This window comes from Amblyraja radiata, chromosome 36, assembly GCF_010909765.2.
Source record: "Amblyraja radiata isolate CabotCenter1 chromosome 36, sAmbRad1.1.pri, whole genome shotgun sequence".
Classification (NCBI taxonomy): domain Eukaryota; kingdom Metazoa; phylum Chordata; class Chondrichthyes; order Rajiformes; family Rajidae; genus Amblyraja; species Amblyraja radiata.
Genome location: NC_045991.1, coordinates 3,998,793 through 4,015,617, shown reverse-complemented (window position 1 = coordinate 4,015,617; position 16,825 = coordinate 3,998,793). Strand labels below are relative to the sequence as shown.

Sequence of the window (16,825 nt, the reverse complement as noted above, 5' to 3'; positions counted from 1 at the left end):
AGTTCACAGAATCTTTCACCATTTTCATTTCACTTTTGGGGACTTGGTTAGTCGATTATCTGGCATGAATTAAACCTGTTTGTCTAACCAGGGGGTCACAAATCCATTTAAGTGTATCTTATTTGACTGCTACCTATCCTGGAGGCTTAGGCTTATATTCCCGTGGACTGACAGAAGTAAGAGCTTTCATGTGCATATCCTTTTTTCTTGCTAGTGTGTCCCTCGGATGGAAAGACTGGGTTTTGGTTTATTATTGCCACATGTGCTGAGGTACAGTGGAAAGCTTTGTCTTTGTTTTGCATGTTATCTAATCAGATCAGATAATGCTATGCAATCAAGTCAAACTAAAGTAACATAGCAAAGGGGAAGATGCAGAGTGCATGAAAGGGCACAAAGTGCTGGAGTAACTCAGCATGTCAGGCAGCATCTCCAGAGAACATGGTGGCGTTTTGGGTCGAGACCCTTCTTTGGATTGATTGTTGGGGTGGAGAAGAAAGCTGGAAAAGGGAAGAGGCAGGACAAATCGTGGCAGATAATAGGCTGACATAGGCGAGGGGGGTTTGATATCGAGTGCAGGTGTGATATTATGACTTTTACTGTTTATGTTGTATGTGTCAAAGGCACTAATTGAAATACTACAAGTTTATTCCATTCTCTATAGATTGTGTGCAGTACATAATGAAATAACAACAGCAAAGTGACAGCGCTTCTTCAGTAACAAGTAGAAGCATTCACGTGGAGGATAATTGGATTTGCAGCTTGTCGACCCTACAGTTGTTGAACTTTAACTCGTTTACGTTCACAATCTTTGAGTGAAGCAGAATGTTTGCTTTTTGGTTAATTTTTTCTGATGAGAGACATTACCTCGTGAATATTTGAATCAGTCGTTTGAAAGGTTAAATATTAAGCCTGATTACCGTACGTATTCATTTTGGCAGACAAAAATTGTTAATTTTTACAGGCAATTTGAAAACAAAGCTTTATCTCTTTTAAAGCGAGCGATTTTGCACATCAACGTCAAAGATATAATTACGAATTCTGCTGTGACTTTATAAGCAGACGTCAGACTGCACCATATTCTAATTGCCAAGGTGCTACATCTTGGCAGGACAAATCAAAATAGGACGTACATGGTAAATGGTAGGGAATTGAAGAATGCAGGTGAACAGTGGGATCTGGGAATAACTGTGCACAGTTCCCTGAAAGTGGAATCTCATGTAGATAGGGTGGTAAAGAAAGCTTTTGGTGTGCTGGCCTTTATAAATCAGAGCATTGAGTATAGAAGTTGGGATGTAATGTTAAAATTGTACAAGGCATTGGTGAGGCCAATTCTGGAGTATGGTGTACAATTTTGGTCGCCTAATTATAGGAAGGATGTCAACAAAATAGAGAGAGTACAGAGGAGATTTACTATAATGTTGCCTGGGTTTCAGCAACTAAGTTACAGAGAAAGGTTGAACAAGTTAGGGCTTTATTCTTTGGAGCGCAGAAGGTTAAGGGGGGACTTGATAGAGGTCTTTAAAATGATGAGAGGGATAGACAGAGTTGACGTGGATAAGCTTTTCCCACTGAGAGTAGGGAAGATTCAAACAAGGGGACATGACATGAGAATTAAGGGACAGAAGTTTAAGGGTAACATGAGGAGGAACTTCTTTACTCAGAGAGTGGTGGCTGTGTGGAATGAGCTTCCAGTGAAGGTGGTGGAGGCAGGTTCGTTTTTATCATTTAAAAATAAATTGGATAGTTATATGGACGGGAAAGGAATGGAGGGTTATGGTCTGAGCGCAGGTATATGGGACTAGGGGAGAATACGTGTTCGGCACGGACTAGAAGGGTCGAGATGGCCTGTTTCCGTGCTGTAAATTGTTATATGGTTATAATGGCCTGACAGGATAACTTATAATTTTTTCCCAGAATTATTTTTTTTGTGCTGCAAGCAATGAATCTCTCTTGATCATTCAATTCAATTTCAATTCAACTTTATTGTCATTGCACAAATATGAGTACAGGTACAACGAAATGCAGTTTAGCGTCTGGTCATGGTGCAAGATAGTAGAAATAAAAATACTGGTTAAACAATGTGTGCACTGTGGATGAATTAAACTGGTACATAGGCAAATAAATGTATACAAATGGGAGAGTATAAAAGATAGCTAGCGACGGGACTGTGAGTTCAGCAGTGTAATGGTGTTATTGAAAAAGCTGTTCCTCAGCCTGCTTGTGCGAGACCTGAGGCTCCTGTACCGCCTCCCTGATGGGAGGAGGGCAAATAGTCCATGATTAGGGTGAGAGGGGTCCTTGATGATTTTCCCGGCCTGTCTCAGACACCGTTTGCGGTGGAGGGCATCCATGGCAGGGAGCGGGGCACCGATGATGTGATGAGCGGTTTTCACCACACGTTGCAGTGCCTTCCTGTCAGCTGCGGTGCAGCTGCTGTACCATACCGTGAAGCAGGTGGTCAGGATGCTCTCGATGGTACAGCGGTAGAAGTTGGACAGGATCTGGGGGACAGGTGAACTTTCTTAAGCCTCCTCAGAAAGTAAAGGCGCTGCTGCGCCTTTTTGATCAGTTTGGTGGTATTGAGGGACCAGGACAGATCCTCTGAGATGTGAACCCCGAGGAATTTGTAGTTGGAGACGCGCTCCACCTCAGTCCCGTTTATGTGGATGGGGGTATGTCTGCCACCTCTGACCTTCCTGAAGTCAACGATGATTTCCTTCGTCTTCTTTGAGTTGAGGACGAGGTTATTTATCATTTAAAAATAAATTGGATAGTTATATGGACGGGAAAGGAATGGAGGGTTATGGTCTGAGCGCAGGTATATGGGACTAGGGGAGAATACGTGTTCGGCACGGACTAGAAGGGTCGAGATGGCCTGTTTCCGTGCTGTAATTGTTATATGGTTATATTATTGGCACACCAGGCTGCCAGGTTCTGGACCTCCGCCCTATAGGCTGATTCGTTGTTGTCCCTGATCAGTCCTACCACCGTGGTGTCATCGGCAAATTTTATGATGGCGTTGGAGCCATACTTAGGGATGCAGTCATAGGTGAAGAGGGAGTAGAGGAGAGGGCTGAGCGCACAGCCCTGTTCAGTGTTAGAGTGGAGGAGGTGATGTTGTTGATCCTAACAGACTGTGGTCTATTGGTGAGGAAATCCAGTGTCCAATTGCAGAGGGAGGTGGTGATGCCAAGTCCGCTGAGTTTGGTGATCAAGCTGGCGGGGATGACAGTATTAAATGCGGAGCTGCAGTCGATGAACAACAACCTGATGTAGGAGTTGTGGTTGTCCAGGTGGGTCAGGGCAGCGTGTAGGGGCGCAGATATGGCGTCCTCTGTAGACCTGTTGGGCCGGTAGGCAAACTGATGGGGGTCCAGTGTGGGGGGGGAGGCTGTCTTTGAGGTGAGCCAAGATCAGCCGCTCAAAGCACTTCGCAATGACGGGGGTGAGTGCCACTGGCGCGATTCAAGCGTAATGAAGCGATTCAAATTCATCGCTTATTTGTACTGGTTCTATTTATATGTAAATCACAAAGAACCACAAGCTTTAAGTTTCATGTCATCCTGATTGTATTTAAGCTGTGTAAGTCGGGTGTGGAACAACACAGTCCGATTTTAGTTTGACTTCCATCCTAATATAGACACAGAATGCTGGTGTAACTCAGCAGGTCAGGCAGCATCTCAGGAGAAAAGGAATAGGTGATGTTTCTGGGTCGGAACCCTTTTTCCATCTATCCTGGTTTTGCCTGGAGCCATCTGAGACTATTATACATAATATTGTACAGCACAGGAACAGGCCCTTCGGCCCACAATGTCTGTGCTAAACATGATGCCAAGTCAAACTAATTTCCTCTGCCCGCATTAGATTCCTATCGCAGCGTCCTCTGCCTGTCCACGTGCCTTTCCAAAAGTGTCTGACCAAGTAGAACTGCCAACCCAGCGGCTTTAAAGAGAGAAAGCCCTGTTTAGTTTAGCATTTAGTTTTGAGATACAGCATGGGAACAGCCCCTTCGGCCCAACGATCCCCGTACACTAGCACTATTCTACACACACTAGGGATAATTTAACCAAGCCAATTAACCTACAAACCTGGATGTCTTTGGAGTGTGGGAGGAAATACATTGTTGCCATAGAGGGAGTACAGAGAAGGTTCACCAGACTGATTCGTGGGATGTCAGGACTTTCATATGAAGAAAGACTGGATAGACTCGACTTGTACTCGCTAGAATTTGGAAGATTGAGGGGGGATCTAATAGAAACTTACAAAATTCTTAAGGGGTTGGACAGGCTAGATGCAGGAAGATTATTCCCGATGTTGGGGAAGTCCAGAACAAGGGGTCACAGTTTAAGGATAAGGGGGAAATCCTTTAGGACCGAGATGAGGAAAACATTTTTCACACAGAGAGTGGTGAATCTCTGGAATTCTCTGCCACAGAAGGTAGTTGAGGCCAGTTCATTGGCTATATTTAAGAGGGAGTTAGATGTAGCCCTTGTGGCAAAAGGGATCAGGGGGTGTGGAGAGAAGGCAGGTACAGGATACTGAGTTGGATGATCAGCCATGATCATATTGAATGGCGGTGCAGGCTCGAAGGGCCGAATGGCCTACTCCTGCACCTATTTTCTATGTTTCTATGAAAACGGAGCACATGGAGAAAACCCACGCCGGTCATGGGGAGAACGTACAAACTCCGTACAGACAGCGCCAATAGTCATGATTGGACTCGGGTCTCTGGCACTGCAGGACAGCAACTCTACCCCTGCGCCACCGTGACGCCCCAAAAGTGTGACTTACTTTATAAAATAAACATAACTCTGCCTGCATGTGATCCATATCCCTCCATTTCCTGCATGTTCATGTGCCTGCCTAAAAGCCATTTAAATGGCACTATTGCATCTGCTTCCAGCACCACCACAGACACTCACCACTCTAAAAAATACTTGCCCCGCACATCTTCAAATGTTGCCTTTCTCTCCTTAAAGCTTTGCCCTCTTTGATATTTCCACCCTGGAGGGAAAAGGTTCTGACAGTCTACCCCACAGTATCTAAGCACTCATGATTTTATATACTTCTATCTGGGCTGGCCTCCACTGCTGGTGTTTCAGAGCAAACAATCCAGCTGAGTCCAACCGCTCATTGGAGTTAATACCCTCAAGTTCAGGCAGCACTGGTAATCTTGTCTGCATCCTTGCCAAAGCCTCCACATCTTTCCTGTAATAGGGCGACCAGACCTGCACACAATACTCCAAATGTGGCCGAACCAAAGTCCCTCATGACTTCCTGACTCTAATACTCAATGCCCCGACTTATGAAGGCCAGTGTAACATATGCATTCTTTACTACTCTATATACCTATGTTGCCACTTTCAGGGATCCTCTATTGAATAACTTTTCATTACACATGATCCATATTCCTCCCTTCCCTGCATATCCATGTGCCTAGCTGAAAGCTTCAAACGCCACTATCGTATCTTCTCCACCACCACCCATGGCAGCACGTTTCAGGCACTGACCACTCTCTGTGTAAAATAAAACTTGCCCAGCACAGTTTCTTTAAACTTTACCCCTCTAACCATAAAGCTGGGCAGTGTGGCCTCGGTGAGCCGAAGGGCTTATTTTCATGTTGTATCTCAGTGGTTTAATGGTACTCTATGTGTATACGTGTACCGAGGTACAGTGAAATTATTTTTTGCATACTGTTCAGTAAAAGTATTACTATACATAAGCACAATCTTAGATTAGGTCGTAATGTGTAGGAATAGACACTGAGACAGTATATGAAAGTCACAAGGTTTTGGCTCCACACTAAACTAATCCACAGCATCACAAGAATCATACCAGAGTTCCATGTACTGTGTGATCTAATAAACAAAGAACTATCAAAATGTTTTGGCTTTGTTTCGACTTTGTTTCCATTAGTGGGAGACCAGAGGCCATAGCCTCCGAATAAATGGACAAACTGTTAGAAAGGAGATGAAAAGGAATTTCTTTAGTCAGAGGGTGGTGAATCTGTTGAATTCATTGCCACAGACGTCTGTGGAGGCAAAGTAATTGTGTCTTTTTAAAGCGGAGATTGACAGATTCTTGAGTAGTACGGGTGTCAAAGGCTACGGGGAGAAGACAGGAGCATGGGGTTGGGAGGGAAAGATAGATCAGCCATGATTGAATGGCGGAGTCGACTCAATGGACCGAATGGCCTAAATTCTGCTCCTATGGCTGGAGACTGGATAGACTCGGCTTGCACTCGCTAGAATTTAGAAGATTGAGGGGGGATCTTATAGAAACTTACAAAATTCTTAAGGGGTTAGACAGGCTAGATGCAGGAAGATTGTTCCCGATGTTGGGGAAGTCCAGGACAAGGGGTCACAGTTTAAGGATAAAGGGGAAATCGTTTAGGACCGAGATGAGAAAAACATTTTTCACACAGAGAGTGGTGAATCTCTGGAACTCTCTGCCACAGAATGTAGTTGAGGCCAGTTCATGGGCTATATTTAAGAGGGAGTTAGATGTGGCCCTTGTGGCTAAAGGGATCAGGGGGTATGGAGAGAAGGCAGGTACAGGATACTGAGTTGGATGATCAGCCACGATCATATTGAAGGGCCGAATGGCCTACTCCTGCACCTATTTTCTGTTTCTATGACCTATGAACATGACTAATGCATTGAAAACTTTGTTTCCTCTTCATTGCAGTTGTGTGACTGCCATGGCTATGTGCTCAGATTTGCAAATGATGTGTTCATCATGTTTTGTATGGACTGTGCAGCATTTATCATCTCTACCACACACGGCTCAAAGGTCTTTAAAATGATGAGAGGGATAGACAGAGTTGACGTGGATAAGCTTTTCCCATTGAGAGTAGGGAAGATTCAAACAAGGGGACATGACTTCAGAATTAAAGGACAGAAGTTTAGGGGTAACATGAGGGGGAGCTTCTTTACTCAGAGAGTGGTAGCTGTGTGGAATTAGTTTTCAGTGGAAGTGGTGGAGGCAGGTTCGATTTTATCATTTAAAAATATATTGGATAGGTATATGGATGGGAAAGGAATGGAGGGTTATGGTCTGAGTGCAGGTAGATGGGACTAGGGGAAAATAAGTGTTCGGCACGGACTAGAAGGGCCGAGATGGCCTGTTTCCGTGCTGTAATTGTTATATGGTTATATGGTATCAGTTGCTGTTGTACGACAGGCAAATGCGGCACTCGGGTATTGCTCAGTTGTATCTTTCAACGATGAATGATCACTTAATTTCCAACCAGACGTTTTAAAAAATGATTGCCATGGAGAACCATTTTCCCGTGAACAGGAGTTATTTTGCTGAATGTTGGTGTTGTGACATTGTAAGGGTTGCACTGCGCTGAGTAACAGAAAGACAAACAGAACGGGAACATGTCTGCAGCCCGCTATGTCTATGCCGAACAAGATGCCAAGATAAACTAATCTCTTCACCCTGCACGTGTTCCATATCCCTTCATTCTCTGTATATCCATGTGCCTATCTAAAAGGCTCTTAAATATCCACTATCGTATCCAAACTAAAATGTATACTTGCTTGTCTCCACGTTTAGTAAAAACAAAGAACTGCGTATGCTGGTTTATGCCAAAGATAGACACAAATGCTGGAGTAGCTCAGCGGGGCCGGCAGCATCTCTGGAGAAAAAGGATGGGTGACTTTTTGGGTCAGAACCCACCTTCAGACTGAAAGGAGGGGGGGGGGGGAGGGAAACAGCTGGAGGTGAGAAAAGACCAGGATCATTCAAGGGCGGTCACAAATGACCTCAGACAGGGTGGTGCCCTGGTAGGCCCATCTTATAACCATATAACATATAACAATTACAGCACGGAAACAGGCCATCTCGGCCCTACAAGTCCGCGCCGAACAATTTTTTTTTTCCCTTAGTCCCACCTGCCTGCACTCATACCATAACCCTCCATTCCCTTCTCATCCATATGCCTATCCAATTTATTCTTAAATGATACCAACGAACCTGCCGCCACCACTTCCACTGGAAGCTCATTCCACACCGCTACCACTCTTGGCTCGGTAAGGTGTGATCTCAGGAGGGATACAATGTGGTGAATTTAGTGAACTGGTTAGACCACTCGGGAAGAGAGAGGGGAGGGAATTAGCGAATTCAACGTTCATGTCACTGACTTGTAAGCTACTCAAGCGAAATATGAGCAATATCGCCACTTTTATGTTGTTACACCAAATTATGTTCAGTTATACTCTTCTCGGCGGAATACAAACAGGAACTAAATCTGACCTAGACACATAATGCTGGAGTAACTCAGCGCGACAGGCAGCATCTCTGGAGAGAAGGAATGGGTGATCTTTCGGTCGAGACCCTTCTTGACTGCCTGTCGCACTGAGTTACTGCAGCATTTTGTGTCTATCTTCGATTCAAACCAGCATCTGCAGTTCATTCCTACACACTAAATCTGACCTGCTTGTCCTGCTGTCTTACCACAGGTGACATATGGATCATTTGACTACACTTCATTACTCTACTTGTCTGACTACAAGATTGATTTTGGAGGTGGAAATTTGTGTTCGTTGATGAGCTTGTTAACAGAACTGTGGAGCCGCGAATAGGTATGAATTTCACTTCTCATTTCCCCCATTCTTGTTTAGGTTTATGAGTGTCACAGGCACAGAGGTCGAGTGACAAAGCTTTGTTTTGTATGCTGTCCACACAGATCCGATACATCGTACGTAAATACTATCACATCAAGTCAGGTACAGTAAAAAAAGCAAAGTGGAAGATACAGTGTAGAATATAGTTCTCAGCATTGTAGCATCAGTTCCACGGACAGTCCTGTATCTGCAATGGAGTAGAGATGAATCAGATAGTATCCTTGCTTATGGTTTAGAGGATTGTTTAAGAAGGAATTGCAGATGCTGGAAAATAGAAGGTAGACAAAAATGCTGGAGAAACTCAGCGGGGGAGGCATCATCTATGGAGCGAAGGTCTGAAGAAGGGTTTCAACCCGAAACGTTGCCCATTTCCTTTGCTCCATAGATGCTGCGTCACCCGCTGAATTTCTCCATCATTTTTGTTTAGGGGGTTTGGTTCATTATTGGAGTACAGTGAAAAAGCTGGAGTACAGTGAAACAGCTTTGTTTTGCATGCTATCCAAGCAGAACAGATACCATGGGGTCGAGGGGAGTCGCACGGTAGCCTAGTTTATGGAAGGACCGTTGGGAAGCCTGACAACAGTGCCCTTGAACCTGGTGGTGCGTGCCTGCCTGCGAGTTTCTGTATCTTCTCCCTGCATTCCTTTCTCTGCAGGGGGAAGCACAAATAATCGGGTGAGACAGGTCTTTGATTCTGTTGGCTGCATTTCCAAGGCAGCATGAAGTGTGTACGGAGTCAATGGTGGGGAGAGCAGTCTGTGTGATAGACTAAGGATCATCATTTTCATTTGCATCATTTTCTTCAATTGTTCCCCTGGAGAATTGCAATGCAATGCTCAACACTAAACTGCAGTTAGACACAAGAAACTGGAGGAACTCAGCGGGACAAGCAGCTTTTCTGGAGAGAAGGAATGGGTGACATTTCGGGTTGAGACCCTTCTTCAGGCCCATTCCTTCTCTCCAGAGATGCTGCCTGTCCTGCTGTGTTACTGCAGCTTTTTGTGTCTAATTTTGGTTTAAACCAGCATCTGCAGTTCCTTCCGACATTAAACTGCAGTTTACAGGTCCTGTGCATGTTTGTGTTGCAATAATCCTTGTCTTGGAATCTGGACAGTGTGGTCTTGTGCAGGTCCATATTGCTTCAATCTTTCTGTGTAACCACCCTTGGCTTGGATTCCTGCCAAGAGCTGTTATTGTTAACACCTTGATATACTTGTGAATAAATTACAAAATTAGTTCAACGATTGCAGATGACTCCAGAAGCTTTGTGGCTTGCCTGAACAGCAAGCTTCTGCAGAATCTGCAGCTATATTTAAACTTAGTTGTTTCAGAATCTCCCAGTTGTATGAAGCACTTAATCAAACCCATGCCTGAGTGAAATAGAATTTTGCTTTCGCTCGTTCATTTCTGCTGCATAACTTTATTTATGTAAGGCACTGATTCAAGGGTTTGGCAGGAGGGAACAATAAGCAGACAACAAGCGAACCATATCCGAGGAAATGTGTTGTGTTTTCAGATTGAATGTGAGAAATATAAGACCATAAGACAAAGGAGCAGAATGAGGCCATTTGGCCCATCCAGTCTACTCTGCCTTTCGATCATTGCTGATCTATTTTGCCCTCTCAACACCATTTTCCTGCCTTCTCCCGTAATCTTTGAGACCCTCACTAGTACAAATTGTACAAGGCATTGGTGAGACCAAATCTGGAGTATGGTGTACAATTTTGGTCGCCCAATTATAGGAAGGATGTCAACAAAATAGAGAGAGTACAGAGGAGATTTACTAGAATGTTGCCTGGGTTTCAACAACTAAGTTACAGAGATAGGTTGAATAAGTTAGGTCTTTATTCTCTGGAGCGCAGAAGGTTAAGGGGGGACTTGATAGAGGTCTTTAAAATGATGAGAGGGATAGACAGAGTTGATGTGATCAAGCTTTTCCCTTTGAGAATAGGGAAGATTCAAACAAGAGGACATGACTTCAGAATTAAGGGACAGTAGTTTAGGGGTAACATGAGGGGGAACTTCTTTACTCAGAGAGTGGTAGCGGTGTGGAATGAGCTTCCAGTGGAGGTGGTGGCGGCAGGTTCGTTGGTATCATTTAAAAATAAATTGGATAGGCATATGGATGAGAAGGGAATGGAGGGTTATGGTATGAGTGCAGGCAGGTGGGACTAAGGGAAAAAAGTTGTTCGGCACGGACTTGTAGGGCCGAGATGGCCTGTTTCCGTGCTGTAATTGTTATATGGTTATATAGTCAAAAATCGGTCAATCTACACTAAAAATGTCTGAAGAAGACCCGAAACATCACCCATTCCTTCTCTCCAGAGATGCTGCCTATCCCGCTGAGTTACACCAGCATTTTGTGTCTATCAGTCGTCTGTGGCATTGAATTAGTTTTCCCGGTAATTGTATGTTGTCCCTAGTGTGTGTAGGATAATGTTAGTGTGCGGGGATCGCTGGTTGGTGCTGACACTGTGGACCGAAGGGCCTGTTTCCGCGCTGTATCTAAACTAAAAAAACGAAACTACTGAAGGAGATGAAGGGAATGAGCATTACAGGGGGAAACCATATCTTAAGGACAGGTCTTTCCCATTCCCACGTTGACCATTCTGCCCTGGGCCTCCTCCCTTGTCAGAGTGAGGCCAGATGCAAACTGGAGGAACAGCACCTCATATTTCGTTTGGGCAACTTAAAATCTAATGATATCAACATTGAGTTGGAAAGAAGCGTAGATGCTGGTTTAAACCGAAGGTGGACATACAATGCCGGAATAACTCGGTAGATGGAGTCGGGCAGCATCTCTGGAGAAAAGGAATAGGTGATGTTTTGAGTCAAAGTGACTCAAATCTGTTTCAGGTCAATGCCACCTATTCCTTTTCTCCAGAGATGCTGCCTGATCCAGCATTGTGTGTCTATCTTCGGTATCAACGTTCAATTTGCCAATTTTAAGTAACCTCTAACCATCCTCCCCTATTGTTTCTTCCCACAGCTCCTTGCTATTTCCCCTCCCCCCCCCCCCACCCCCCAACCCCCCCCCCCCCCCCGCCCTCCCCCCCTCCCCCCCCCCCCCCCCCCCCCCCCCCCCCCCCCCCCCCCCCCCCCCCACCCCCACCCCCACCACCCCCCCCTGCCTCCCCTATGCCTCATCTTGACTCCCACCTATTTCATCCCCCCAATCCCACTCCTCTTGCAACATTTCTCCCTCTGGCTTCAAATTCCATGAAGTTTCAAACCTGTCTCACACCTATTGTTCATATCTCTGGCCTTTGTTCCAAAAGCTGTTTTCAGATTGAATGTGAGAAATATGACAAAGGAGCAGAATGAGGCCATTTGGTCCATCCAGTCTACTCTGCCTTTTGATCATTGCTGATCTAATTTGCCCTCTCAACCTCATTTTCCTGCCTTCTCCCCTCTGGCTGTCAAAAAGCCCCCCCCCCCCCCACCCTACCCTTGCCTGTGTCAACATATTACTTGCCACGGTTTGTCCTGCCTCTCCCCCCCCCCCCATCCTACAACTAGACTGTAGAAGGCTCTCGGACCGAAACGTCACATACCCATGCTCCCCAGCGATGCTGCCTGACCCGCTGAGTTACTCCAGCACTATGTGTCGTTTTATGACATACATAGATAATTAGCAAAGGTATATCAGAACCAAAGAAGCAGAGATAGAATGGATGCTTAGACCAACGCAGAAGAATGCAAGAATTCGCAAGCAGACATAATTTTTGCCCGGCTTCACTTTCAGTCAGTTTGTTACTAATCACTTGAGAAATTGTCAGGAAAGAGTGAAGCTGAATATAAACAGCAGAAGGTGTATCGGACAACTCCAATCATAATTAGACTGATTGCAGCAATCTTAGAAATAGCAGATAATATGCAACTGATTGACAGGAGACTGGGGTGAATTTACACAATGAGGAAGGATATCAGCATATTATTTCTAAATATGATGCTTATCTCGTTAAATGCCCCATGGCTGGTGTTCAGTGGTGGCAATTATGTAGTGAAATTGTTGCAGTTTCATTTCTGTGAGTAATGATTGAAATTATCATAAATTAAAAGAGTGATGTTCATTGATCACAGCAATGTTTGTAGGACGTGTTTGAATTACTCCAAGAAAAATTCTTCCCCTGCGGCTTGTGGTCAGTGCACGATACATTTTAAGTTGAGGAGATAATTTGGTGTGATTGAAACTGTACGTTCTTCCCGTGACTTGTGTAGGTTTTCTCAGGGTGCTCCAATTTCCTCACAGGCTTGTAGGCTAATTGGCTTGGTAAAATTGTCCCTACTGTGTGTAGGATAGCGCAAGTGTGCAGGGGTCGCTGATCGACGCGGACTCGTTGGGCCGTATCTCTAAGTTAAACTAAAACTAAACTGAGAGCACAAAGCACAGCAATGGATGAGTGACTTTGAATGTATTTATAGGACATTATAGGACTCATCAAAAGCCAATAATTATACGCAGAACATAGAGAGCCGTACAGCACAAGAACAGGCCTTCCAGCGCACTATGCCTGTGCCGAACATAATGCCAAGACCAACTCTGCACATAATCCATATCCCTCCATTCCCTGCATACCCATGTGCCGATCTAAAAGTCTCTGAAATGTGACCCATCCCAAAGACATTTAAGAAAAGGTTGCAGTAGGTTGCAAAAGGTACCAGGTTTAAGAAATTCAACGATATGGAGAGTATTGAAAATTAGATTATATTTGCTTCAAAATATTCCATTCGGGGCAGCACAGTGGAGCAACAGTCGAGCTACTACCTCACTGCACCAGAGACGCTGATTCAAACCCAGCCTCGGGTGCTGTCTGTGTGGAGTTTGCAAACTCTCACCATATAACCATATAACCATATAACAATTACAGCACGGAAACAGGCCATCTCGACCCTTCTAGTCCGTGCCGAACACATAATCTCCCCTAGTCCCATATACCTGCGCTCAGACCATAACCTTCCATTCCTTTCCCATCCATATAACTATCCAATTTATTTTCAAATGATAAAAACGAACCTGCCTCGACCACCTTCACTGGAAGCTCATTCCACACAGCTGCCACTCTCTGAGTAAAGAAGTTCCCCCTCATGTTACCCCTACACTTCAGTCCCTTAATTCTCAAGTCATGTCCCCTTGTTTGAAACTTCCCTACTCTCAGTGGGAAAAGCTTATCCACGTCAACTCTGTCTGTCCCTCTCATCATTTTAAAAACCTCTATCAAGTCCCCCCTTAACCTTCTGCACTCCAAAGAATAAAGCCCTAACTTGTTCAACCTTTCTCTGTAACTTAGTTGCTGAAACCCAGGCAACATTCTAGTAAATGTACGGGGGTCGTGACCATGTGGGTTTCCTCCAGGTGCTCCGGTTTTCTCCCACATCCCAAAGACATGCAGGTTTGTAGGATGATTGGCCTCTGTGAATTGGAGTGGAGGGAGTGTAAATGAAAGTGGGATGAAATAAGACTAGTGTGAATGGGTGATCGATTGTCAGCATGGACTCGGTGGGCCAGAGGACTTGGTGGGCCAGAGGGCCTGTTTCCACACTGTATCTTTCAATCAATTCGGTCAAAAAACATTTTGATCCCAAATGGTGACTAAAAACCCCTGTCCCTATGGATGCTGTTAAGTGGCAAGTACCCGTTATGTTGACCAAGTGCAAACTTGCTAAATTAGTCATTTGCTGGTTGTTTCTTGATTTTACGTGTTCCCAATATACAATGCGGTATCTTTATCAGAGGCCTCTTGTAAGCCTTGAATTAATAGCGTCATCTTAACTGATATTTTTATTTGTTCGTTCAAGAATCAAGTAAGATTGTCCTCACCTATTCACGCTGTCCATCCACAATGCCGGGCATTAAACCATAATTCCCAAAGGAATGTTTAGTCATATAATCAAATGACCTGCTTCCTGCGGGTGTAAAAATACACAGCTTACCAACAGGTGACATTTAATGCTGAGCGGAACACTCACAGGGATTAGAATCTCTTGATTTAGCAGAAACAGTGTGATGAGGGAGAATGGGGAAATAGCTTCTGTTCTCTTGAACATAAACTTGGAATCTCGTACACAATCACGAGTCAGATTTTTTTCTTTCACTCGGGGTCATTCGTGGGTGGACTCGCACCGTGAGACAGGGCCGCACTTAAAAAATAACACTTTTTTCAGCAAAATGGCACTGCGTAAAAATACTTGGTTTCTTGGTCCTCCAAAATTTTCCAAATGGAATTTAAACTGAAGGTGGTGAAGGGAGGGCAAAATACTGATTTTCAGGTACTAGAATACTGAAATGCTCTGACAACTTGGCAACTCTGTGTCTGCATGGAGTTTGTGCGTTCTCCGTGACCACGTGGGTTTTCTCCTGGTGCTCCAGTTTCTTCCCACATTCCAAAGTCTGAAGAAGGGTTTCAGCCCAAAACGTCGCCCATTCCTTCTCTCCAGAGATGCTGCCTTGAGTTACTCCATTGTGTCTATCTTCGGTTTGTCGATTAATTGGCTTCTGTCAAAATTGTCCTTAGTGTGTAGGATAGAACTAATGTACAAAGTGATTGTGTTGAAGGGCCTTTTTCCAAGTTGTATATCTAAACTAAATTATACTAAACTGAACTAAACATCCTAAATCATCCTAAATTGTTATCTGTAACCAAGAGGATGCTGATAGTAAGCAGTAACATTGCTTATAGATATATAGATACATAGAAAATAGGTGAAGGAGTAGGCCATTCGGCCCTTCGAGCCTGCACCGCCATTCAATATGATCATGGCTGATCATCCAACTCAGTATCCTGTACCTGCCTTCTCTCCATACCCCCTGATCCCTTTAGCCACAAGGGCCACATCTAACTCCCTCTTAAATATACCCAATGAACTGGCCTCAACTACCCTCTGTGGCAGAGAGTTCCAGAGATTCACCACTCTCTGTGTGAAAAATGTTTTTCTCATCTCAGTCTTAAAGGATTTCCCCCTTATCCTTAAGCTGTGACCCCTTGTCCTGGACTTCCCCAACATCGGGAACAATCTTCCTGCATCTAGCCTGTCCAACCCCTTAAGAATTTTGTAAGTTTCTATAATATCCCCCCTCAATCTCCTAAATTCTAGCGAGTATAAGCCGAGTCTGTCCAGTCTTTCTTCATATGAAAGTCCTGACATCCCAGGAATAAGTCTGGTGAACCTTCTCTGCACTCCCTCTATGGCAATAATGTCCTTCCTCAGATTTGGAGACCAAAACTGTACACAATACTCCAGGTGTGGTCTCACCAAGACCCTGTACAACTGCAGTAGAACCTCCCTGCTCCTATACTCAAATCCTTTTGCTATGAAAGCTAACATACCATTCGCTTTCTTCACTGCCTGCTGCACCTGCATGCCTACTTCCCACATTCCAAAGTCTGAAGAAGGCTACTTTCAATGACTGGTGTACCATGACACCCAGGTCTCGTTGCATCTCCCCCTTTCCTAATCGGCCACCATTCAGATAATAGTCTACTTTCCTGTTTTTGCCACCAAAGTGGATAACCTCACATTTATCCACATTATACTGCATCTGCCAAACATTTGCCCACTCACCCAGCCTATCCAAGTCACCTTGCAGTCTCCTAGCATCCATCTCACAGCTAACACTGCCCCCCAGCTTTGTGTCATCCGCAAATTTGGAGATGTTGCATTCAATTCCCTCATCCAGATCATTAATATATATCGTAAATAGCTGGGGTCCCAGCACTGAGCCTTGCGGTACCCCACTAGTCACTGCCTGCCATTGTGAAAAGGACCCGTTTACTCCTACTCTTTGCTTCCTGTTTGCCAGCCAGTTCTCTATCCACATCAATACTGAACCCCCAATACCGTGTGCTTTAAGTTTGTATACTAATCTCTTATGTGGGACCTTGTCGAAAGCCTTCTGAAAGTCCAGATATAACACATCCACTGGTTCTCCCTTATCCACTCTACTAGTTACATCCTCGAAAAATTCTATAAGATTCGTCAGACATGATTTACCTTTCATAAATCCATGCTGACTTTGTCCAATGATTTCACCACTTTCCAAATGTGCTGCTATCCCATCTTTAATAACTGATTCTAGCAGTTTCCCCACTACCGACGTTAGACTAACTGGTCTGTAATTCCCCGTTTTCTCTCTCCCTCCCTTTTTGAAAAGTGGGGTTACATTAGCTACCCTCCAATCCTCAGGAACTACTCCA

General features: G+C 44.6%; 1 protein-coding gene across 1 annotated transcript in view; it reads left to right on the top strand.

The window, feature by feature from the left end:
- Positions 1-16,825, top strand: part of LOC116966211 (2-oxoglutarate and iron-dependent oxygenase domain-containing protein 3-like) — a 42,478-nt gene that overhangs the window by 12,300 nt on the left and 13,353 nt on the right. Inside the window, 2 exon segments of the mRNA XM_033012359.1 lie at positions 8,466-8,535; positions 8,538-8,588. Coding sequence (XP_032868250.1) covers positions 8,466-8,535; positions 8,538-8,588 — 121 coding nt within the window.